General features: G+C 44.2%; 1 protein-coding gene across 1 annotated transcript in view; it reads left to right on the forward strand.

Moving 5' to 3' along the window:
* Positions 1-24,780, forward strand: part of ARHGEF28 (Rho guanine nucleotide exchange factor 28) — a 219,306-nt gene that overhangs the window by 64,064 nt on the left and 130,462 nt on the right. The window contains exons 4-8 of the mRNA XM_006775561.2: positions 3,101-3,284; positions 5,817-5,997; positions 9,436-9,508; positions 20,499-20,551; positions 21,164-21,224. Of these exons, the coding sequence (XP_006775624.1) occupies positions 3,101-3,284; positions 5,817-5,997; positions 9,436-9,508; positions 20,499-20,551; positions 21,164-21,224 (552 nt within the window). The remainder of the gene's footprint in view (positions 1-3,100; positions 3,285-5,816; positions 5,998-9,435; positions 9,509-20,498; positions 20,552-21,163; positions 21,225-24,780) is intronic.

A 24,780-nucleotide genomic window follows, 5' to 3' on the forward strand; every position in this document is an offset into this window, starting at 1 on the left:
CATCAGATCCTGACAGCAAACATGGCATTGTTCTATCTGTTTTCCTGAGGGAGTGGTTCACAAGGTCATGGGCCTGGGGCTGATGTTATCTTTAATTTGACCAAACTCTGTTTCTGTGGTCAGAAGACCTGCGGCTTTGTTCTTGCCACAGTTTGATGCTGACCAGAATCTGATGTCCTGAGGACTTAGTGGTTAAGGAAGGGAGCGGACGGGAAGAAAGGAGAAAGGGTCATGTTAAAACATGGAGTTTCCTCACGGCTACCATCGCAGTAGTTTCATTCAGTGCGTATCTACTGAATGACTTAGATGCTCAAATTGAGACTTCCGTGAAGTACATGTGTGTGACTTTGGAAACCAGAATTACTTATTTTAATGAATTAGATTTATGTGAATTAAAAAATTATTCTTTATAAACTTACAGTGTTGAATATATTTTAGTGGCTCCACTCAGGAGTTACAAAACATTACTAAACCCTACAATGTAGAACTACTTCTGAATTAATTTGTGTTTAAAAATATCATTTACTTCTAGATTATTGTGCCCATCACATTTTAGCTTTAATATGTTAAAATATTTTAGTAGTTTTTAATATTTTGCTCAATGTTTAAGGCCATATCCTGGCTTAGCAGTAAGTAATATGAATTTAAAATAACTTGCCCAAGTCACAGACATTGTTTTTTGTTCTTATTTTTTGGTGAAACTTTTTACCTAAAAGCTGATTGGGAAGACAGAGGTATAAATAGAAAACATATATTTTGTTAACCACTTATTTATTTAAGGTGAGAGACACCAACCCTGACTTTGCATAAGAATCTTGGGAATCTTCAGAAAAGATGGATGCTTGGACTCTGACCCAGAAATTCTGTTTTAATTGTTCTGGGGAGGACCTTTAACACAACTGTGTCTTTTATTGTGTACGTGTGTGTTCAGTCTGACCAACAATGGGAGGGTTTTTTGGGGGGTTGGGGTGGGTGACAGGGGGAGCTGTTTCCTCCACCAAGAGAGCTTTCCAGGTCTGTTCTGTTAGTCCAGCTCCCTGTCCTCTCCTTTCTGGCTCCATCCTCACATCGTGTTCAATGGGAGAGAACAGAAGGCACTCTCCGCCCTCCTCCCCTGCCCACCCCTCCCTCTTCCGGAACCTGCCCACTTCCTGGGAGATGGAAGGCAGGGGGAGAGAGATCTTCTAATGTTGGAAGAAGAAAAAAAGAAAAAAGGAAGAAACTGAGCGAAATGTTTTAAGAGAGCGCTTTCTCATTCAGTATAAAAGTTCTGAGCACAGAATCAGGCAAACAGCTTGAAATAGGAAACATTATGACATATATAAATTATCCTGCTTCTTGTTAGAGAGTTTCAGATTCTTAACAGCAGCCAGGAAGACCAGCTTTGAAAAGGGGTTATGCAATTTGGCAGAGGTGGAGGTGTTCAATTAAAATGAAACACCCCTTCCTCACCCCCCTCCCCTGCCCCCCAATAAATAGGTCTCTTCCTGTTTGGCTGGTGCCAGGAGTTATTTGAACTAAAGGGTAACCACAACAGAATGACTAAGGATTGCTCTAATGGCAAACATTAAAAGGTGTGACGTATAACATCCTGGGCGCAAGATCACCCAGACACAAAAAGGAACTGAGCAGGCCGTGTCGTTCAGTCAGCATTCCCATCGGGGCATAGGGGCTCATCTGCCCCAGGCAGGGGAGGCAGCTCAAAGCCCAGGCCCCTCACTCGGACACTCCTCAGTTTCTCTGCCTGGAAAACCGGGCTGGCGCCTCAAAGACATCAAGGTCCTAAGAGTGTTCACCCCTGCCCTGGGTTTTTCAGGAAAAGGCTGTATGGAATGCGGCGCACACCAGGAGGCCTTCCAGAGGCCCTGAGGCCATGTGCAGGGTTGGCCAGTTTGCTTATTACTTGAGGACAGTGATTTATATTTACTGCCCAGTCCAAATGTAAGGTTATTATCATACCTACATAAGGTTTGATTATGCCTTTCAATTAGCAAAAATTCAGGTTGGAAGATTGAAAAATAAATTACCAAGCCCTCGTGAATTTACATTCATTACCAGATAAAATATGAATTAGTACAACCATTTTAGAAAACACAGAGCCATAATCTAATAAATTACTGCATGTTTATTCCAACAGATCTTGAATGTTAGAATTCTCATGTTTAGTTTGTTAAGATTAGGCTTGTTTTAAGGTGTGTCTTGATGTCTACGGAGTTCACAGCCTGAGGCTTTTTTTAAATGTAGGCAAATTAGTTCTTTTGCATATTTCCAACATAATGTTTATCATGGACGACTTGGGTTCCAGACACTGGGTCATTGCCATAGAAATACAGGTGCACGGACTCTATACAGACCAGGCATTTTAAACACACACACATAACTCAGATTTTGCCATTCGACTCCACAAATACCAAATGACTTCAGTTTGCCAGATAGGATGCTGGATGTTAGGAATAAAAAACTTCAAGGACCCCCTTAACCTGTAAGATGATACAGCCAGGAAACAATCATGATATATAGAGCGGCAAACACCACAAGTAAACCAAGACACTCAGCTACACCAGGAGCTGGGTGGCTTTGGCAACATTGAAATAATCCCTCAGATCTAATAGATGGGTGAAGTTTGGGGGGGCCATGCTCTCCAGTTTCCTGGACATGTGAAGCCCATTTCTGCCCAGTTTCTCACCAGAGGACAGGGTGGAAACGGAGGCTGCTTTCCAGCGCTGGCCTCTGGGAGCCTGCCCTGCTGCAGTGGCACCATCTTCTCAGAGGGTGTCTGTTTCCAAAGTGTGGTCTGTTCCCAGCCCTTGTTTTCCCTGGAAGACTTGGCTGCAATTGAGTGAAAGGGGATGCGGACGTGCCCCCTAGTGGTGGAAAGAACCCTGTACCAGCACCGAGGGGACCTGGCTCCAGCAGCTACGGGCTACCTGACCTTGGGCAGATCACTGAGCTCTCTACGTCTGTAAATGAGGTGTTGGATTCGATGCTTATGGTGGTTCCTCCAGCTCTGCCGTTCTTACTATGTCTAATGCGTGGTCTCTGATAACATGTGTGAGACCGAGTTTGGAAACGGACTAACATGGGTTTGTCTTCTTTTCAGTTACTCTTCCCAGAGAGTCCCTGCTCCACCTGGCTGTGCGCTGGGGCCTGCCGAAGCTGTCCCAGTTCCTTGTGTGTCTCCCGGGGGGCGTTCAGGCCTTGGCTTTACCCAATGAAGAGGGTACCACGCCAGTAGACTTAGCTTTAAATGGCGGGCACTCCACGCTGGCTGACAGCATCACAAAGTGAGTCTGGCTACTTGGTAGTTTCTCTCGTAATCTGTTTCTATAAGGTCTGCAGAGCATTATGGAAAAAATTGAGATAACCAAACCACAAGCTAATACTGGTTTATGTTTTACCTTTAGTTCTCATGTATAAAGTACATACACAGATATACAGGTATATTTGGCATTAACACTTTATGGGGGAGGAAGAGGCAGGGAAAAAAGTCTCAAAGTCTCTATAGGTAGCTATACTTAATAATAATTAATAACCCCTACTTATTTTGGGGGTTTCAGCTTACATATCACTTCTTCCGAAATGCCTTTTGTGTTATGGTCCTTTATGATTATTAATTCACAGTAGTAATTGTGACTAAAATTATTCACAATATTCACTGTAATTTAGAATTTTACATATATAGTGATCACCTGTTTCATATGTCTCCCTCCTAAATCTGAGAGGTGAAACCATTTATGTTTTACCCACCCCCGTGTTCAGCACATAACACTCACTGAAAAAATGTAAGTTTTTGTTGAACCAATGACTGACAGACAAACCCTAAAACACTATAAAGTCAATGGGTGGTTATCAGGATCTAGTGAAATAATTTATCAGCTGTAATGTTGTCTATGTTGATGATAATATCCACACTTTCAGTGAATTATGAGTATATTGTTACATGGTTCAGATTGGTCATTATTCTTAAGCAATGAAAAGAGGATTCATATATGGCAATTTTCTTCACTTAACATGTGGTAAAAAACATCCTTCAGGCAAATGGGAAGGTATATTAAAAATTCCAAAGTGCTACATAAATATTAAGTGTTGTCAGCATTGTTATAGTATTAATGGACTTGTTTTTCTTGTTTGGCTCATAGAACTCAATGTAATTAATTTATGGTTTTATGATCCATTCATGGATCTTTATAAAAAATATATTTTTATTGATCTCAGGAAAAGAGAGAGAGAGAGAGAAACATCAATGATGAGAGAGAAGCATTGATTGGCTGCCTCCTGCACCCCCTCACTGGGGATCAAGCCTGCAACCTGGGCACATGTCCTGACCGGGAATCGAACCGTGACCTCCTGGTTCATAGGTCCATACTCAACCACTGAGCCACACTGGGTGTGCCATATATGGGTCTTGGAGTAGAAGTCAGAGCTTTCTTTTTTGTGTGTGTTCCCCCCCTCACTTGGTCAAATGGCCACCAACCAAGGAAATAACCCACCCACAGAGAATTGCCCTTTTCTTTGCTCTGCCATGACCCAGCAGGACTGCTTCTTTCGATTAGTGCCTGTTCCATTGACATCCTGGAGGCTGACTTCTTCATCTTGTAGCTTTTATTTTTCTTCTGGGCCCAAGGCCAGAAGATATTATGTGTTTTAAAAGTTTACACCTCTAATAAATCCATTCATGGGTGGGATTAGAAGTAGACTGACTGTCAGCTAAATTTAGAGCTTCCATTTTCTAAATTAATAGCAGTGATCTGATTGCTCAGGCTCCAAGGCCATTGTCCATTTGTCTCAGCAGCTTGTCATTGGAATAGGAAGTTGTTTCCTGGACGATTCTGGAGACCCTGCCAGTTATTAGTGCCAAGAGGTTAGGAAGATGCCCCAAACCTTAGAGCATAAGTGCTCTTTCTGGATCTCTTCCTGTCACTCCCTATGATGGAGATAACACTTATTGGATTGGAAGTACACTGTGTTTCTGAAAGACACACGTTTGTGAACAGAATGAGGCCGTGGAGAGGAAAGAGGCAGAGCACGAGTTCTGTGACACAGGGAACCTGGGAGCGAGCTGCGGGGGTGTGACATGCTGAGGGCTGTCACCTGGGAGCCACTCACATTTTCCTCCTGAGGTTTCTTTATTCTTTTTATCGCATCAGCTGATAAGCCATCCCGAATACTATGATACTACCCATGAAGCCTACATGTAGCCAATAAATGCGGAACTGTTCTTATCCAAAACAGAACAGGAAATAAGTGGATATTCAGGAACTTAGTTTGGGAATATTGTGTCTTTGTTTATGGGAGTGTATTCAAGAATGAAATAGGATCAAATTTATGCATGTTTTCATTTGCATGAGAAAATGACTTACAGCAGCAGGCCAGTGTGTTTTGAATATCTCACTGTTTGTAACATCCAAACCTTACCATGTTCCCTGGAGAGCCTGTCTGTTTTCCACTGTAATCATCTAATAAACTGGTGGCTGCCTGCTAATTTGTTCTACTTGGGGCCCCGTTAAAGGGAGAGGCATCTTTTCAGATTGAAAGGAGAATGAAATATTGAGATAAAGTCAATACTGTTTCATTATTTATATAAATCTTTAAGGTATATGATATATGTAAATGGCTTTTCAATTGATATCTCCTCTCGGTGGAAAAAGAAAGATGGCTCTATTAGGGCCTGTTTCCATGACTATGTACTTACTGGTACTGTCAGCAGGTGGCTTTCGAGGACCTGTTTGCCAGTTGGATTTGTGATATCAGGGGCAGTGGGATTTGGAGGCGGGTGCTTCCTAAGCTGTGTGTGGGTTTTGATTTGTGGCGTTCAGTTTCCAGGGCAGACGTTCCCCAGGCTTCTCCCGAGTGCAGCTCAGCGAAGATGCCTTCCTGCAGTATATCCACGCCTCAGGAACGCTGACCCTGACACTCCACCACACGGCCGAGCATTTGTTGGAGGCAGACATTAAACTCTTCAGGAAATACTTTTGGGATAGAGCCTTTCTCGTCAAGGTTTGTGCCCCGTGATTCTAGTGTACAATAACCCGCGCCCGGCGAGTGCAGGCAGCACTCATTGTTTGGGGGACAGCATTTTCCTAATAGAAGCTTGGGGGGCAGGGAATTGGAAACTGTTACACAGGAGAATGAAGATTATTATGTAATATTTGGGTAGTAGAAAATAGGAATTCATATAGTGTTCTTGTTTCTTTTGCTTTTTATGAGCTTGCTTTGTCATTGGTGGACTTTAAAAATTCTGACATTGGATATTTTCTATTAATGTATTGGTTATGCTGTAATTCTTATCTAAAGCAGTGTATTTAGGGTAATGTTACTTGTGTAATATCTACTGTGGGTTTCTTATGGCTTAGGTGTAGTTAAGCATTTGTCCCAGGGTACAGATTCTTCCTGAGAGGGGTCTCGACACTTGAAACCAGTTCTTTTTCAGAGAAGTTCCCCCAGCCCCCCCAGGCCCCACACACAGCATTGAGTGCCATCATAGCATACCCTTCTCAGGGTTTAAGATGTTTCATCTTCACTATTTTTATTTTTTGGATGGAATCTGGAAGAATATAAAGAATATTGACATCTCTTAATTATTATTAAGCAAAATGTTCTTTTGAGTAAAAGGGCTGAGTCAGTCTAGTTGAGAGTGCTCAGGGGCGTCAGGGTCCACCCACAGATCCCGTGACCCTGTGCTCTCAAGCATGTCCATTCATAAGGCTCGGCTTTATGGGGTATAGACTACACAGAGCACACAGTTCAGGAGGCTCATCTTGTTGCTTACCACAGTTCTTGCCAAATGAAAGATTTAGCTCAAAACATTATCTCTAAAATGCAGATTATTGTTGGCTTTTATTTAAACCAACCATATAGGGTTTTATTTAAACAACTAGAGTGAAACATGCTCTTCAGAGTATGAACTACTTCCTTTTGTTGGGTTTTAGGACATTTAGTGTGTAATTTTCTGGCATACGGTGTTTCCTGTTTTGCTTACAGGTACTTGTCATTTAAAGATTCTAAGCCTTCAGCCATCCCTGCGCTTCTCCCCTGGCACCTGGTGTGGCTGTCCTGGCCGGGCACAGGCGTGGCCTGGGAAGCAGCACTGCTCGAGATGCACTCTGCTCCGTGTAGGCCCTTCAGGGCGGAGCTCAGCAACATGTGTGTCCTCAGATGGCAGCACGGCACCTGGTGACACACTCCTGAGTAGGATGAAGCAAGCTCTGTGTACAGCAAACATTATTGGACTTTCTTTCCATTATAAAATCCTCCAACTTCTTAGTTTGGATTTGTGATTTTGCATAACACATTTGAGATAGGACTGATCAACCTTGGGGAAGATTTAGGAGGAGTAAATGTAGATGCTTTAATATTCTTTCATAGTGAACTTTACAATAACAAAGACCAAATGGAAATTGCTTTCCAGTTACTTGGAGATTTTCACTTCATGAACAACACTGAGAAAGTTTGTTTATGACGTAACGTTGATAAAAGAATCAGTTACAATGGCATGGCCTTTTGTTCCCGGTCTTAGCACCCCTCTTTTTCTTCCTACCCCGAGGGGTGTGGCTGCGTAGTGATTGGGGAGACCAGGAGGGAGCAAGGCTGATTCTTTAGAACATCCAAAGGCATTAATTCTTACCTGCCCACCAAATGTTTTTATGGGATTATTGAATCTAAATTTTTTGGTGGCTCATATTTCTTACTTGGTTAGATGTTATTTTAAACGTGAACAGGTGGTAATTGTTATATAGGTTATCCACACCAAAGCTTTACAATTTGGGGTAACAAATATGAGATTATGCATTATTATAAGTATTCATGCTTTCTTAAGTCTTAGATTTCTAAAAGTCTATTTTTAATATGTTTTTATTGCTTTTAGAGAGCGAGGAAAGGAGAGGAATAGAGAGATAGAGACATGGATGAGAGAGACACATTGATCAGCTGCTTCCTGTATGCACCCCACCAGGGATCTAGCCTGAACCCAGGCATGTGCCCTGACTGGGAATCAAACTGGGGACTTCTTGGTTCATGTGCTGATGCTCAACCATTGAGCCACACCAGCCAGGCTAAAAGTCTGTTTTTATATCTGACTTGATCTGAGGGGCTAATTCATCCTTGGTGAACCACAGTGTCGCTAAGGAGGCAACTTCAGTCTCAGGGTTTGGGTATTGCATAGTTATCTGCAGCTTCCAGAACAACGGCAAAACCTTGCTGCAGAACCTAAGTGTGCTGTGCCACACCCAAGAGCCCTTCGGCCGACCCCACTCAGAGCCACACTTGTTCAGACTTGCAAAGGATTCGTGTCCTCACATCCTCTTACAGCTGGCACTGGTGGACTGGAAATTTGTAGTGGCTATTAAACGTTAGACAATGACAGGTTGGTGCTACATATCCAAACTGTGAAGGGAGAAATTAGAAGATTAAATACTAGGCAAAAACCTTAGCTCTGTCTTTCAATCCAGTTTTAGCTCTCTCCCTGTAGCAGCATTTTGTCCATCAGAATGCTGAGAAATGATACACGTCATGTCATGCCAAGGGGTTGCAGGCATCTGTGTCTGTGGTAGGGCCCTCTAGGTTTGCCCATGTGTTCAATTTGGAGCATGTGCTGATGCAGTCTTGGGTTGTTTTGCCATGTGACTCAGTAACACATAATTCTGTTTTTCTTCACATCTTCACTGGCTGTGGGAAATCCATTTCAATAGAAAATACAGAGGGTTCCAAAGAGGACAGCTTCTCTTTAAGGTTCACAAGCTTAGTCTCGGCCAGGGACAGCCTGCACCTGTGTGTGTTAGCGTGCAGCCCAAGGCCCATGCTCAGCCTTGTTGTCATGAGGGCTGTGGTCCTTCCCCATCATCTGGGTCCTGGAGATCCCTGTGTCTTAGGGTGCAGATGGGGGTTGGTCGAGGTGGGCAGATGCACAAAACAGTGGCCATTCTTTTTTTTTTTTTTTAATATATCTTATTGGCCTTTTACAGAGAGGAAGGGGAGCGATAGAGAGTTAGAAACATCGATCAGCTGCCTCCTGCACATTCCCGCTGGGGATGTGTCTGCAACCAAGGTACATGCCCTTGACCGGAATCGAACCTGGGATCCTTGAGTTCGCTCTATCCACTGAGCCAAACTGGTTAGGGCAACAGTGGCCATTCATTCTGGTTTCAAGATTTTCTGTTCTCTGTCTCCCTTTTGGTTCACATATCACGTTCTGAGAACCTTGTCGTGACCCGGGGAAGCAGGAGAGGATTAGTTTCAGGGACGGTTTTGGCCCATGCCTCCAGGTTCCCCCTACATCTCTCACCGTCTTCCTGGGGTGCTGCCTATCTTTCCCCACCTCCCCAGACCATGCCTCTGGGCTGTCCCTGCTCCGAGGTCCTTGAATGTGATTTTTATCTCTTTGTTGCAGATTTGAGGCCTCATTTGGTAATCAGTGATTTTTTTCTCTTGCTTCCTTAGACTCTTGAAGAGCAAGAAACCAGGCCAGAGGAAAAATCAGATATGCCTTCTAGTGCTGCAGAAACCGAAGAAGGTATGCATGCTCCTTCTCCCCCCGGGAGCTCAGAAAGTGCACAAGACTAGCCGGCTCCCTGGGCTTGAAGTGCACAGTGAAGAAGAGGCAGAATAAGGTCAGGGTTGTGGGCTAGCACGTGGCCCCTGGGTCCTCTGACAGCGTCACATGAAATATACTCTTTTCCCACTTCTGTTTAACAATTTGCATCCACTGAGTGCTGTTTGCCAGGTCCTGGGCCAGGTCCTCCCACACTCCTGATCTTCAGGGCACTCTCCTGACACACCGATTACCCCCCTCATTTTCAAGTTCGGTTTGTTCATCTCATTCAGTCCTTCATCACTCGCTTGTTCCTTAGCTTGTTTCACATTGTGGAGCCTCTACTCTGTGCTGGGTAATGGGTCTTGAAGAAGTTGGAAGACATGAAGGTATCTCTGTTGTCCCGAGGGCTGCGGGCAGCACCCCTGGCATGTAGAGGCAAGGGGCAGGGCTGCGGGATGTTCTGCAGGGTACGGACAGCCTGCCCTGCCCGGGTTGTCCTGCCCCATGTGTGGTTCACCGTCCTGAGGAAGCTTCAGAGACTGAAGCTACAAATCTACTCGAGGCGGGAGTCCTGGCAGGAGATATAATTTTTGCGACACATCGTCACTCCTCTTTTCCATGTCACAACACATGGAATCATGTTGATGCTGCACTTGTGCATAGCACCCAGCTTATTTGCCAGGATGTGGTACTTTCTTATTTTCTCCAACTAAGAAGTTTACCTGGGCAAGCAATCTCTACCTCAATTCAGGTTCTTTCCTCTTTACATACACACATAGGTCTGATCTGTTAGGGAGTCCTGGTAATAAGCACAAGTTGTTATTCTAGGGAGCATTCTCACCTCTATCGTTGCACATGCCCATACTTGTTATATGGAATGGATTCGGACTTTTTTATTGTTGTTTTTGTTTTATTTTCTAAAACAGTAGTTCCAAGAATCTGACTACATCACTATGTCTTCAAGGACAGTTAGGGCAAAGGTTTTGTAGATTGAAATACGTATTATCTTTTATCAGTTTCCTTTTGCTTTATATGTTAGAGTATTGTTTTTATTTTTTGAAATTATATGTGAAGATAGGGTTATTATTTGGGTACATTATCTTGTAAATCCAGGATAGTGGAGGGGGCATTACAAACTATCTGTTCATGTAAAGGGGCAACACATTGTCACTCCTCTTTTCCACGTCGTAACACATGGAATCCTACTGATGCCTCAGTCTGAGAGGGCTGAGAGCCACCATACTAGATGCTGGGGTTAGGGAGAGAAAATAGGACGAGATCCTTGTCCCTAAGCCACCAGTTGTTGACTGCTGGTTTATACCTTTGATTCTTCTTGTAATAAGCAACACAGGTCAGTTGCATTCCAGGTATTTGTCAGGTAGTATAATCTTAAACTCTTTGATCTCATGTTCGGTAAAACTTTATCTTGGAGAAGGAAAGTGTTTGGCATATTGTCGGATGCCTGTGTGGCCCACCCACATTGCACACACTCCTGGGTTAAGCTCACCAGCTGAGCTCCCTACCCAGCGGCACCCGTGGGGGCCCCATGGAAGGGCCCTCACTGTTCTCTCCTGTGGGTGACGTGCTGGCCCCGTTGAGGGAGCTGCCGCTTGCCCGGCCTGCCCTCGGCGGCGGTGGGTAACTTCACACTTTCTTTGGAAGACCTGCAGGGGAAGCCTCTCCTGTCTCATGTCAGGAATGCTGGCTTCTTCTGAGCATTTGGCTGGCTTTACTGCTCTAACTGGAACAGATCAGGTTTCTTGCTTCTAGTTGGCTGATGAAAAGTTGGAGCTAAGTTTCTGGCCAGCCAGTTGCAAATGTGTAGGGTACTGCTAGATGCGTTTTTGCATTACCGTTATTTCTTAAGCCCTCACCCTTGTTTATCCTTTTCTTTTAAAAGTCAGCTTCCAATTTTTAATTAATGTCTTTTGTCTTTTTATTCCCCTGTATTACACCATGGAACGAATTGAGGACAAAAATAAGGTCTAAATATGTACTTAAATTCTAAGTTCTTGCCCTTACAGGGTGAACAATTCGAGATTGGGGCAGGAAAACAAGGTGTCCCAGCACATTAGGATAAGTGCTGCAGGAGTAATGTGGCTCTAGCTCGATGAGAACTCTGTAGAGTGTGATGGAAGGCTTCCTGGAGGAGGTGACCCTGGAGCTGTGATCTAATAGAGGGAAGGGAATCTAGACAGGGGAAATATATGCAGTACAGAGTCCTGAACCAGTTTATGCATGATGCATTGGGGAGTGGGGGGGTGGGGGTGGGGGATGCAGGTGGTTTTGCAATCCTGGAGTATGGTGTGTGTGTGTGTGTGTGTGTGTGAGAGAGAGAGAGAGAGAGAGAGAGAGAGAGAGAGAGAGAGAGAGAGAGACAGAGACACAGAGAGAGAGAGAGAGAGGAGAGGGAGTAAGAGGTAAGAGGAGGCAAAAACGGGACAGAGGCAGGTCAGCAGGACTTGTACAGGCAAGGAACTGGAAATCTACCCTGACAGGGAAGCTGTTTGAAGGAACTGAGGTTAGATTATTATTTTAGAAAGGTCACTGTGAGAGTGTAGAGAATGGATCGGAGAGGCCAGGGAGCTGCTGAAAGTCATGCAGAAGAAGGTCAGCATCATAGCAGTGTAATGAGTGTGAAGAGGTGGGGACAGGTGGGTTCTGTCCTGAAGGTGTAGTATGTCCCATGGGTGTCATGGTGAGGGAAAAAGTCAATTCCTGGTGTGTCCCTGGGTGGATGGACCTTACAGGAAGCAGGATCATGACAAAAATGTACTCAGTTTTAGGTTGAGTTCGATGGGCCTAGGGCAGTGGTCAGCAAACCTCGGCTCGCGAGCCACATGCGGCTCTTTGGCCCCTTGAGTATGGCTCTTCCACAAAATACCACATGTGGGCGTGCATTTACAGTGTGATTGAAACTTTGTGACGCATGCGCAGAAGTTGGTTTTCGGCCCGGGCGAGTCTATTTTGAAGACGTGGCATTAGAAGAAGTGGGGGGTGGACAAATAGAGAGGGTGAAGGAAAGGAGATAGACGAAACAAGTAGACAAGACGAGTGTGGGTGGGAGAGTTGGAAGGGGGCGACCTCAGCGAATGTACCTCAATCAGATTGAGGACGTTTTTAGCAAAGGCCAGCTTAGGAGTACCCTAATTAAGTTAATAACAATGTACCTACCTATATAGTTTAAGTTTAAAAAATTGGCTCTCAAAAGAAATTTCAATCGTTGTACTGTTGATATTTGGCTCTGTTGACTAATGAGTTTGCCGACCACTGGCCTACAGGATGGACAAGTTAATACATACCTTGCTGTCAGTTGGACTGCAGTCACTCAACCGATAAGAAAAATAATTTGGACAGAAACTCAAGTCCTCTAACTTCAAACAATGTGTATATTTTATAGATCCTCTAGACCAGTGGTTCTCAACCTGTGGGTCGTGACCTCTTTGGGGGTCGAATGACCCTTTCACAGGGGTTGCCGAAGACCATCAGAAAACACATATATAATTACATATTGTTTTTGTGATTAATCACTATGCTTTAATTATGTTCAATTTGTAACAATGGAATTGAGAATCACCACAATATGAGGAACTGTATTAAAGGGTCGCAGCATTAGGAAGGTTGAGAACCACTGCTCTAGACAATGCTTTAATCTCTATATGCTTGTTGGACATTAGAAACTGTATGCACATCCCAGCAGAGGGCAGTATTCAACTAAAGTGAAAATATTCAATTAGTTTTTTGTCCATTCATAACTCTGGAAGTGACTCAATTGGAAGAACAAAACATTCTGAGTATAAGAGCTTGCTTTTTACCACCTTTAAACTCCAAAAGCAAACTTTCCCTTTGACATCTACTAAAATATTCTTAATAGTTCATGTTTTTCTGTTCCTCCTGCAGCAGTGAATAGAGGGGGATGCCTTAAGCTTGTAGCTGCCATTAATTAAAAGACTATAATAACTCTAGCCTAGAAATTTACTGTGCTGTTCCTATTAGTGTGATACATGGTTTTATTATTGTCTCTGAACCAATTATGTTCCATAATTTCATGATTGTAGCTGTACTTCCAGAATGATGGGAAGTTATTCCAAATGAATTAAATGGCCCAAAGGTCATCTCATTTTTAATATGCTGGGATGAATAAGCTAATTATTAATTAATATTAGTACTAAATTTATTAGTATTTATTAACCTCTCAACTGACTCTGTTTTGTCCCTTGCATTTTTTTTTGGCCCTTATTTTGTGCCTTACTATCCTACACTAGGATTTCCAAAGAGCATTATTCAGAACACCAATCTTGGAAGATGTTCTGAAAAATAAGGATTCTTTGACCAGATAAGTAAAAAATTCTTTATATGAATCCTGTGTTGGAGATTGAGAATACATTTAATGTTTTGTAGGTTCTAGTAAGTCTTGCAGTCAAGAAGCCAGTATAATCCTGTTTAACCTAACAGTTCTCTAAGTTGGTCATGAAAGAATCTCTTTTCACAGTTCTCTGCATCTCATGGAAGTGGGCTGGGGAGGGTAGTTTAGGAATGTTGCTTCCTCATCTTTACTGATCCTGTCCTTTCTAGACCTCATTTCCCCCCCTTTCACTGTCTCTTGGGTTTTCTCCATCCATTTGTATAGTGATGCTCACACTGGGACTGGGGCAAGGGACTGACTACTCACGGTCACGCTGAGTTTCCAGATCACCCATGCCTCGCCACACACTGTTGTTTGGGAAGCTATCGTGCCTAGAGTCTATGGGGCCATAAAACAAAGAGAACCATTGCGATACCATTGACCATTCTGTAAATCCATTTCCTTTTTTATTCTTTTGTAGTTTTTAAAACTCCTTGTGTGATTTGCTGTCTTAGCCTTCGTGTCACTAGTTTCTTACTTTGTTGGCTTCTCTCCATTAATATCTTCCACATTCTCATTAACCACCACCACCACCACCACCACCACCACCACCACCACCACCAGGGGTTTAGGGTTGGAACATGAGTTCCAGGCACAAAGGAGAGAAGGTGAGGTCCTTTCCTTCAGGGCTGAGGCAGCAGCTGCAGGCAGGCTCAGAGGGATTTCCTCCTCATGACCCCCTGTGGAAGGTGGGAGAGGCCATGGATCCAAACGTAGGGCTCAGCCTAGCAGACAGGTGGGAGTCCTGTAGGCTCGTTTACTTGTCCAGTCAATAGACATTTACTGAGTGCCCACTTTGTGCCAGGCACTGGTGATGTAACAGTAACCAAAAAGCCAAAGAGGGAAAACCCTGATCTCAAGGAGTTGACTACCATTTAATGTCACTCAAGCATCTGTTGTGTGTCAGGCACTGTTCTAAGTGCTAGGGCTTCAGCTGTGAGTGAACATGGAACACACAGTCCAGTGACTATAGAGAGGGATATCTCTGGGGGCCAGGAACCAGTTTCCCCCATTTTATACATGAGCAAGTGTGGCACAGAGAGGTCACATAACTTGTCCGAGGTCCCAGGCAGTCAGAACTCACTGCACTGTAGAATACCCACCACCCTTCTAGAACAGAACATTGACCTATTTAGCCTTTGTTTTTATTTAAAATTTCTTTATTGATTAAGGTATTACATACGTGTCCTTATCCCCCCATTACCCCCCTAACCCCTGACTCATGCCCTCACCCTCCTGGTGTCTGCGTCCATTGGTTATGCCTATATGCATGCATACAAGACCTTTGGTTTATCTCTCCCCCTTACCCCTCCCCTCCCCTACCTTCCCTCTGAGGTTTGATGGTCTGTTCAATGCTTCTCTGTCTCTGGATCTATTTTGTTCATCAGTTTATGTTGTTCATTATATTCCATAAATGAGTGAGATCATGTGATATTTATCTTTCTCTGACAGGCTTATTCCTATTTAGCCTTTGGACTGCTGGTCTAGGGTTCTCGCCAGCATTTGTGTGATGGAAAGTGCAGAATTAAAACCATTGCCTTAAATGAACTGTCTTCCAGAGGGCTGGCCTGTCTCACAAAGCTCTTAGGATGGGAGATATGGGACCCACAGGCACAGACACGTCTTGATGACACACACCAGCAGCAGGCGGACTGCTAAAACCCTCTCAGCTCTGCCACAGACTGCCTTCAGAGCTTATGCAAGTGACTTCGCTGTGGTTTCTTTTGTGGAAAATGGTGGCGTGGGAGTGTCAGTTAATACTTCCTTCATAGCAAGACTTAAATGAGAAAATAAAGATGGAGCACTTTGACCCGTCTCTGACAACTGGTCAACTCTTGGTCATTATGAGTTCCAGCTAGACCACGTGGCTAGGGTGGACTCAGTGGTGTATCCATAAAACAGAATAGTATTCAGTGATAAAAAGGAATGAAGTGAAAGACAAGTGTCACATGATCTCACTCATATGTAGACTCTAATGAACAAAATAAACTGTTGAACAAAATAGATCCAGAGACTTAGAAGTGTGGAACAGACTGATGAATTTCACAAACCCCTCAGGTTGGAACATAGACTACTGGTTGCCCAGGATTAGGTGAGAGTGGGGAGGTTGAGGATAAATGGGTAGTGAGTAATAATAGGTACCAAGTTTCAAGTTGGGGTGATGAAAATATTCCAGAATTGATTGAGGTGATGATTGCACAACTTTGAATATATTAAATATCACTGAATTATAGCCTTTACGTGGGTGAATAATATGGTATTGAATTATATTTCAATAAAGCTGTGACAAAATATATGTCTGGAGAGGAGTATACACTAAAACATTAACAGTGATTTTATTGATTGCTTATTCGTAGTCCCTTTCAAAATTTCTTAAGTTTTTTTTGGCTCAAAAGTGTCACAAATTGTTTTTAAAAACTGTACTTCAAAGACAGATGGCTTAAATTCTTTCTGAAAGAAAGCAGAGTGCAAATATAAAAATGATATTGTAAAGGAACATGTTTTTGAGTTACTGAGGGGCAAGAATTTCTTCTCTCACCGGGACACGCTCTCCCCGGCTGCAGATGCTGCAGTCAGTGGGGGCCTGGTTTGCTTGTTGAACTAAATGGAATGTTGAGGGTTGAGGACTGACAGGGCTCACAGAGATATTTCTATAGATACATGCCTCAGTGTTTTTCCCAGTCCATGCTTATTCTTATCAGTATTCCCACTTTTAGGGGCCAAAACCCCCACATAATTGGGATACTAAACGGAAGGTCAAGGTGATGTCGTAGCCTCTGAAATAATAGTGTTGGATAGTTTCTCACATTTGTCCCCTTCACCATTTTGAATCTCTGGCAGTTGTGAATAGGACATGCATTTAGGCTAAAACATTAAAGTGACACGTGGGCATGAAGTCGTTATAAGTGAAACACAAGTGCATAACTAGAGAGGAAAGGGTAGACTGGGTCTGACAGAGGTGAGGGGGTGGGAGGAGGCAAGAGGAAAAGCATTCATCGGTCTGATCCAGTTTGGAGTTGTATCAAAATAGTGCTAGTATTGAAAGTGTTTGAAGGAATAACTCAAAAAATAAGCAGGCTTCTTTTCCCTGGCTCACCCCCAGGTTGCCTAACGACCCACCACATCTCATTGACTGCTGTGGGCCACCAGATCCAGGTGGAGGAGAGAAGCACTTATTCAGTATCTACAGTGTGCCCTGCAATCTGCTTGGCCCTGGGGGATACAGGCATTGGACCCAAATCGATTTGGACCCAGCCTTTCCGGGACTCTTGGTCTGTAGGGAGAAACAGATTCAGTGAGAGACTATGAACCACCCTAAGGGTTCCTGTGGGCATTTGTGGGGCAAGTGGAGCAAGCTGAGAGCAAGGCCCTTGTTTCTAGTTGTGCTTTGTTGCTGCCCTGCAAACATAACCCAGTTGTGCACTTGACCGTGGACAGTTGAACCCGAGGGTAGGGATGAAACAACAGTAGTTGTCTGGCTGGCTCTGATCATGATTCTTCTTGCCTCCTCCTCGGGGAGGAGTCAGATGGCACAGCAAATGGTAGTTAAAGGAGAATACTGTGCATTCTAAATTTTCAATGTAAGCTTTTTCATTGCTTAAGTCTAGCCTGGTTGGCCCCATTTTTCAAAAGGAGACAGGCTTGTGCACAGAGTTCAAATCTATTAGGCTAATCTGTTTCTTAAGACACTGATATAAATCTTATAGCCACTTAACCCTGTTTTGAAAACCCTGTTTGCTGCTGCAGTGTCACTGGTAAACATGATTATTAGAAATTATTTCTTGTTCTATTGCAGCTTGTCAATAAAAAGGTATGTTTATGAAGTTGGTAAGTCTGATTTACTAGTAGAGGGGGTAATTCTTACTTCTGGGTGGGCCTGGAAAGCAAGATTAATAGGTCTTTAAAACAGAATAGCTTGGAGTTACTGATATCATTATCTGCTGAAGGTTGCTATAGCAATGAGTGGTTTGATTGCACAGTGCAGTTGGTGGTACAGTGGGTGAGTGTAAAAGGATCTGAGTAATTTAGCAGAAACTCTCCTGGAGCAATTTAATTAAACCCCAGTAGAATGAGTGCCAAATTCTTTGAAAGCTCTAAGATGCAGTTCTGTATAGACCTAAATTAATTAATGATACATTGTTATCCTGAATTTATGCTGTCACTTTTCAAAAAATATATATTTTATTGAATTTTTTACAGAGAGGAAGGGAGAGGGATAGAGAGTTAGAAACATCGATGACAGAGAAACATCGATCAGCTGCCTCCTGCACACTCCGTACTGGGGATGTGCCCGCAACCAAAGTACATGCCCTTGACCAGACTCGAACCTGGGACCCTTGAGTCCGCAGGCTGACGCTCTATCCACTGAGCCAAACTGGTTAGGGCTGTCACAAATATCTTAATGATTTTAGTATAAAGGTTTTATAACTTTGCAAATTATCTTTTAAATGATGGAATACAAATTTTATGAAGACTTGCCTATTTTAATATAGTTTTTAAAAAATTAAACAAAATTACATTAGACTATAAGGAAAAAATGTAAGCTGGCCATGAACAAAACCTAGCTTTTTGAGAGGGGCGGGGAGCTGGGGTGAGAACACACTACCAGGGTGAACACATTCTTTACTGTTGCATGCTGGACTACCAGATGACATAGCCTTCTTCATTAGCCATCTTGAATCAAATGTGCACTGTTCTTCTGAATCATCAGTGTTGGTGTAGAATTCTTTAGGAATGCAGAATCATCCTAATTTAAGAGCATATGGTCTGACATGGCTTTAAAGGAATATTCTGTCAAGGACAAAATAAACACGTGTGTGGCTCTCGGATATCTGTGCAGGCGTGTCTGTTGAAACGTTGGTTCTGGTTACCCTTCCCTTCATCTTTAATGCATTGCTGATATCTTTCCCGCTTACCTAATTTTTAGGATTTGTGTATACATGTTTCAAAACAAACAAGCAAACAAACAAGCCCTACTATGTTACTACAATGTGGTAAACAACATAGTGGGTGCTCCACATCAGCTTTCTGCATCTGTGCAGTGGGATGAAAAGCTTTGGACATAGGCCCTGACACAGCAGGCTTTTGCATTGTGAAGTTGGCCTCGTTGACACACACATTGCTGGCCATGCTGCCCTGCCGGTGTTACTCTGCTGCCACCTAGAGGCCTGTGTGGAGTGTGCATGTAAAGGTAGGCAGGATGCCGGGGAACTAAAGCTGCCTGGGCTGTGTGTCTGCTGCCGCTCTGTCTTTATTCCCGGTTGAGGTCCGTTGACATGACCACACACAATTGAGGCGCTTGCTTTTTCATTTCTCCTTGTGGAGCTAATGTGACTATGAGTTCAAGAACCGTACACTATTTTGGAGTGTTAATATCTTATTACTTGTTCGATGAAAAGCAAATTCAAAGTTTTTGTGATGTAGATTGTTAAAAACCCCTCATGCCAGTGAGAAAGTTGACTGCTTTGCTTCATCCTTGCCTCAAGGTGTAAATGAATCCCTTATACTTTTCTAAGCAGACACACGGAAGAAAACTCCCAACATGTTGCCAGGCAGTGAGAAGAGCTTGAAAAAGCCCACTTGGAGGTCTGAGGCCTGCGGTGACTTAAATGAATAAGTGTGGCAGAGCCTACTTAATGGACCTGCTGGGAAAAGCAGTGGGGTTTCCCCATAATGAGCTCTAAGCAGGGCCAGGGGGGCAGGGGAGCTGAGGGGCCCAGAGTAGGGCCTTGGGGCCCACAATGTTGGATGTTAATACAAATTCAGAGCAAAGATTCTTAGCCATCTGCCCTTTTATTTTCTTTGGACCCAAACCGGCTGTTGGTGGTTATTGAACAACAGTGGAACCTTGTTTACCGGCAACTGAGTGTTTGGGAAGAGAACCAATCAGTCAAGGCACAGAGAAAAATACCCCCTAAGTGAACCTTCCTGAACATCCCAGAACATCCTGACCACTGATATTTCCAGGAAAACCTTTATTCAGAGAGGGGCACCGGCATGCCTGCGGCTTGTCAGTGCTGAGCCTGCCACCATCCGAGGCTGAGCTAAGGGCTGTGCTGGCATTCTAGACTTTCCCTGGTGCCCCAGGAAAGGCCAGACTGCATCTAGAATGAAGGGTGCTCGTTTGAAACATGAAATCTCTGGTATTTGAGGAAATAGATGTGCGGGATTTCCTCAGGTGGGTACAAGATATGGCCTTAGAATCTGTGCTATTTTGAAGAGCCTTCCGTTAGTGAGCAGCCTTCCTCCTGTATCAAGGGCCTTTATTTACCTAATGACCGGCTTTATCCCCCTTCAGGATTTCCTGTGAGAGCTCCTGGGCTTTTTACATCTTGGTCCACACAAATAATCCCAGAGTGTGGCCAGTAAGGTTATGAGATACGCTGCTCTGCAGACAGTTGATTTTTAAGAAGCTTAATCTAAATACCTGGTTTTATGCAGACAGTTTCTGGACAGTTCATTTTTATTCTTCATCTAGTTTCTTCCTTCCTTTCTTTTTTTTATTTAAAAAGAAAACCGAAAGCTTTCATCAGCAGATCCTGATGAGAATTATTCCTTTTGCAGAGGTTAAGAATTCGGTGTCCAGTAGATCTTCACCTGAACAGGAGGATGGAAAGGTAATGACTCCCTGGCCCCCTTTTTTTTCTTTGTGCTGCTCCCCAAAGTTAAAGTGGAAGTGAAGATCTGGTGGTAGTAATTTTTTTTACAACCCCCCCAAGAAAAAACAACAACACACATACACACACACACACACACACACACACACACACACACACTCAAGGGTGTGCCCCACGCCACATTCAGAATAACTTGAAATTCACTTTTCTTTATCGAATTTTCCATCTCTAATGTTTATGACCATACCTAGCTATCTTTCTAGTAGTGTATGCAAGATGACATAATAGATTTTCCAAAAAAAACTTGTACTTCAGGACTGATAAGTAGCTGTGTGCCGGTAAGGCCCTTGCTAGAGTGAACCTGGGAGAGAGCCTTGGAGCAAAAGAAACTATGGAGAGCTCGCAGGCAGGTTTCAGCTTGGGACAGGTCCGTCTCGTATTTTTAGCTCTTAAATACTATCAGTTAAGGACAAGACTAGTTTTCTGTTTATGTGTGGTGCACATGTAACATGTCTTTACTGGTGTTCTCTGGGGTTGTTTTTCTAGTTTACAAAAATAAGGAAGCATTAATATGGCATTAAAAACACACACACCTGACTTTATCTCTTCCAGGGCGTGAAAAGCCTGGTGGTTCAACTGAATGAGCATGAAGACCAGGACAGTCTAGATTTGGGTAGGTTCCAAAATATGGCTTCCCCTTGCACTGCTAGGGGCAGCACCGTCCCAGGTGCATGGAGGACAAGAAGGAAATATATTTAAAAAAGAAAGTCTTCCTTCCTGGGAGCCTTGTCTGTTTCTTGAAACTCCCTCAGATACATTTTCTTTGCAGCATTAGTTATGCAATGACCTCAGAGGTTGAGTCTCTATTTATAATGTATAAAGCAAAACCATCAAAACAAAGCAATGAAGGCTTTTCCTGAGCTGTTTTGTTCTGAGCCAGCTGGGGCTGGGGACTTGGCCTATGTTACCTTGTCAGGCACAGCCCTCAGGTGAAGCGACTCCCCTCGCGGAGAGTGCCTCGTGGAACTGGGACTGATAACGTCCTTCCTCCTGGCCCTGGAATCCCCAAGCTGACCACTATTTCATGTTGATACCCCCGTGTGGCCCCTTGGAGCTGAGCTGATAGGATCTTACCCTTGGTCTCCTTCAAAGGCCCCGGGAGGCCCCTGGGCAAGGTGAAGGCCTCCTTCCTGTGGGCCTGGAAATTCCCCTCTGCTCACAGGCATGCTAGTTCACAGCGCCCTGAGGGCTCCTCCACAAAGCTCTTCCCTAGACATTTTCTAATTCTTCAGGACTAATCCAGGCCCAGAGTCCTCCTTTGAGTTACAGCCTGATAAGGCTGTTGGGTTGGAGGACATACATAGGCTGGGCAGAGGCCTCGTCTGGCCACATGGGTGGTCTTTGAAGGCCTCTGTGCTAAGTGGAAAGCAGATAAGCACCAACTTTCCTAGGTGGTGTCTTCAGGCTCAGCACAGCTGAGGCAGGTCACATACCTGGAAAGCACAAGGGCCAAGCAGTCGTAGGAGTTGCAGAGGTGGCGGTGGTGGTGGTGGTGGTGGTGCAATGCTCAGGCTGGTGTGAAATCGGGAAAACCAAGACAATGCCCAGGGTGGTCCCGCAGAACCTAGAGGTCGGGGTGCTCCCTGGAGGTCCATGGAGCGTTATGGGCACATTTGGCAGCTACTCGACAAAGCAGTTACAACAGTTGGGAAATCATGAAGAATGAGGCCGGGGAGGAGGAAGCACCCTCAGGGGTGGTTGGCTGAGCTGCTGGTAGCTTGGCCATGAGCCAGCAGTGATTTGCTGGAACTCTTTGCGTGTGGAGCTCCTGAAATTGGAACAGACACGGAGACCATCCCCAGCAACCCACATGCCTTTACTATTCCTGCTATATAAGGTAAGAGGAAGAATTGACTTCTGGAAGTGGGGAGATGAGAGGTGCAGGCCAGCATGTTCATCTGGATGGCTGCTGTGGCCACGAAAGCCGCGAGCGTGGCCCTAGCTCATGTATACAGGATGTCACATCCACCCAGTGCATCACACACCCGGGAATGCTAGCTCCGAATAATGTTTACCAAGACAAATTGCTGGTGGGGGTGAGTGTTGGCTGGTAAACGTATGAAATACCAGGATTATTTTATTTTTATTTTTAAAAATATGTATTTTATTGATTTTTTGCAGAGAGGAAGGGAGAGGGATAGAGAGTTAGAAACGTCGATGAGAGAGAAACATCTATCTGCTGCCTCCTGCACACCCCCCTACTGGGGATGTGCCCGCAACCAAGGTACATGCCCTTGACCGGAATCGAACCTGGGACCCTTCAGTCCACAGGCTGACGCTCTATCCACTGAGTCAAACCGGATAGGGCATACCAGGATTATTTTAATTTCAGGTTTTGAAAACTCACTTCATTCTCAAACTGGTATACTTGCTGGGTAAAGAAGACACGCGTGAAGGAAATTGTGGTAGCCTGACCTAATCCGGGTGTGTTGTCAGTAACATCATTGTGTCTGAGGAGGATTGTAGGGAAGGGTTTGAGACAGAACCGTGTGTGACGTTAACCCGGTGATTTATGAAAGGGTTGTGAATGATTGTGCCTCGTGCTTACATTTGCTTTTTGTTAACTTAAACTTTTTTTGGATTAAAAAAAGGTACCTGACTTTATGCAAAGAAAATGATAATAGATTTTAAAAGAACCTTCTGACTCAGAGAAGGGGGCAGCCAGCAGTGAGCAATAGGCAGATGCCAAGCTGGAGTCTGCAGCTGAAAACCGCTTTTCCTCAAGGCCATTGTCAGCCTGTTTTGCTGTTTTATACGCGTGTACGTTCTGTTCGGTCTCTAGGGCAGGGCTGATACATGTGGGGTCAAGGGATGTCTTTGCTGAATTGTATTATTGAAAATGTTTGATGTGAGTGTAGTGTGATCTCATAGACTACATCCGCGCTGTTGCGATAGAACTCTGTGACGATGGACATGTTCTGAATCTGCACTATTCTGTGGTCGCCAACAGCCACATCTGTTTCTAGAATGTGTGATGTGTAACTAGTGTGACTGAGGAGTTGACTTTTACATTTTATTTAATTTATTACGCTGGGAATTGACGTTGTATTGTTGTTGTTAACCCATCAGAGCATCAGGAATCCTACTGGCCACTAGTTATCCACCGAGAATGTTGATTGGAGGGTTAATGTCTCCAGGGGACAGCACTTAGTAAGCTCTTCCGAGCCAGTGCCCCAGCCACCTCATCGAGAAGTGATAGTAGGATTCCATTTATGGTGAGCCAGCAGTGATGGGCCCACTCTCTGTGGATGCTGCAAGGGCCTGGTGTTTTGCTCAAAAGGGAGGGCGGGGACCCGATTCCACTGCAGTGGAGAGTGGGACGCCCCAGTGGTTCTTTCACATTCTTGGCAGGTAGAATGGGAGGAGAGGGCAAAGCATCTGGAGGAAATGGAAAAAGAGAAGGTAGATGAAATGGATCGATACAGAAATTAAGAAGGAAGGAAGGAAGGGTCCAGTTAGTCCCTGACCGAAGTGTAGAAGTATAGGGGGCTAAAAATGATTAAAAACTAGAGGCTCAGTAGTGGGCAGTGGCAAATGCTGTGCCCAGGAGAAGGGAAGTGAGCATCTGGCAGGAACAAGTAGACTGCCTGTGGGAAGATGGCCGAGCTTTGGCTGCCCTATTGGATTCCCAACTGCAAACAGAGATGCATTAGCTGTAAACAGCTTGTTTAGCTGCTCTTTGCAAACTTTACTTTTAAAAGGTTGAATCTGAAAAATGAAAACCATGTCCAACTCACAGTTGAGTTCATGCTGAGGACTGTGACACAAGAGCGCCGGTATCTCAGGTGAATTGCAGAAGCTCCTGGAAGGTGACACCCCTGCTCTCTCAGCAAGTGATATTCCAGAGTGTGAGTAGGTGATGTGTGACAGCCAGATTTGGTGACACACATACCGAAGCTGATTTTCTCGCAGTCATGGCTGCATTGGACTAAAGAGTATTTGAAACTCACTTGGCTAAAATTGTATATTGTATGACTATTGGATGGGGGGAAAAGAAGGGATTTGGTGAAACTGACTTACTCAAACAAGAACTATGTGAGCATCGTGTAACTTTCCTCATGGGGGACGATGGAAGGCAAATAGGGAGAGACTAGGGGAGGTGGCGGCGGCATTGTCTGGCATCATCTGTTTTGCTCGGGCAGTCCCAGTACCTTGACTGAGGATCTAGG

Source organism: Myotis davidii, unplaced genomic scaffold (assembly GCF_000327345.1).
Source record: "Myotis davidii unplaced genomic scaffold, ASM32734v1 scaffold44, whole genome shotgun sequence".
NCBI lineage: Eukaryota > Metazoa > Chordata > Mammalia > Chiroptera > Vespertilionidae > Myotis > Myotis davidii.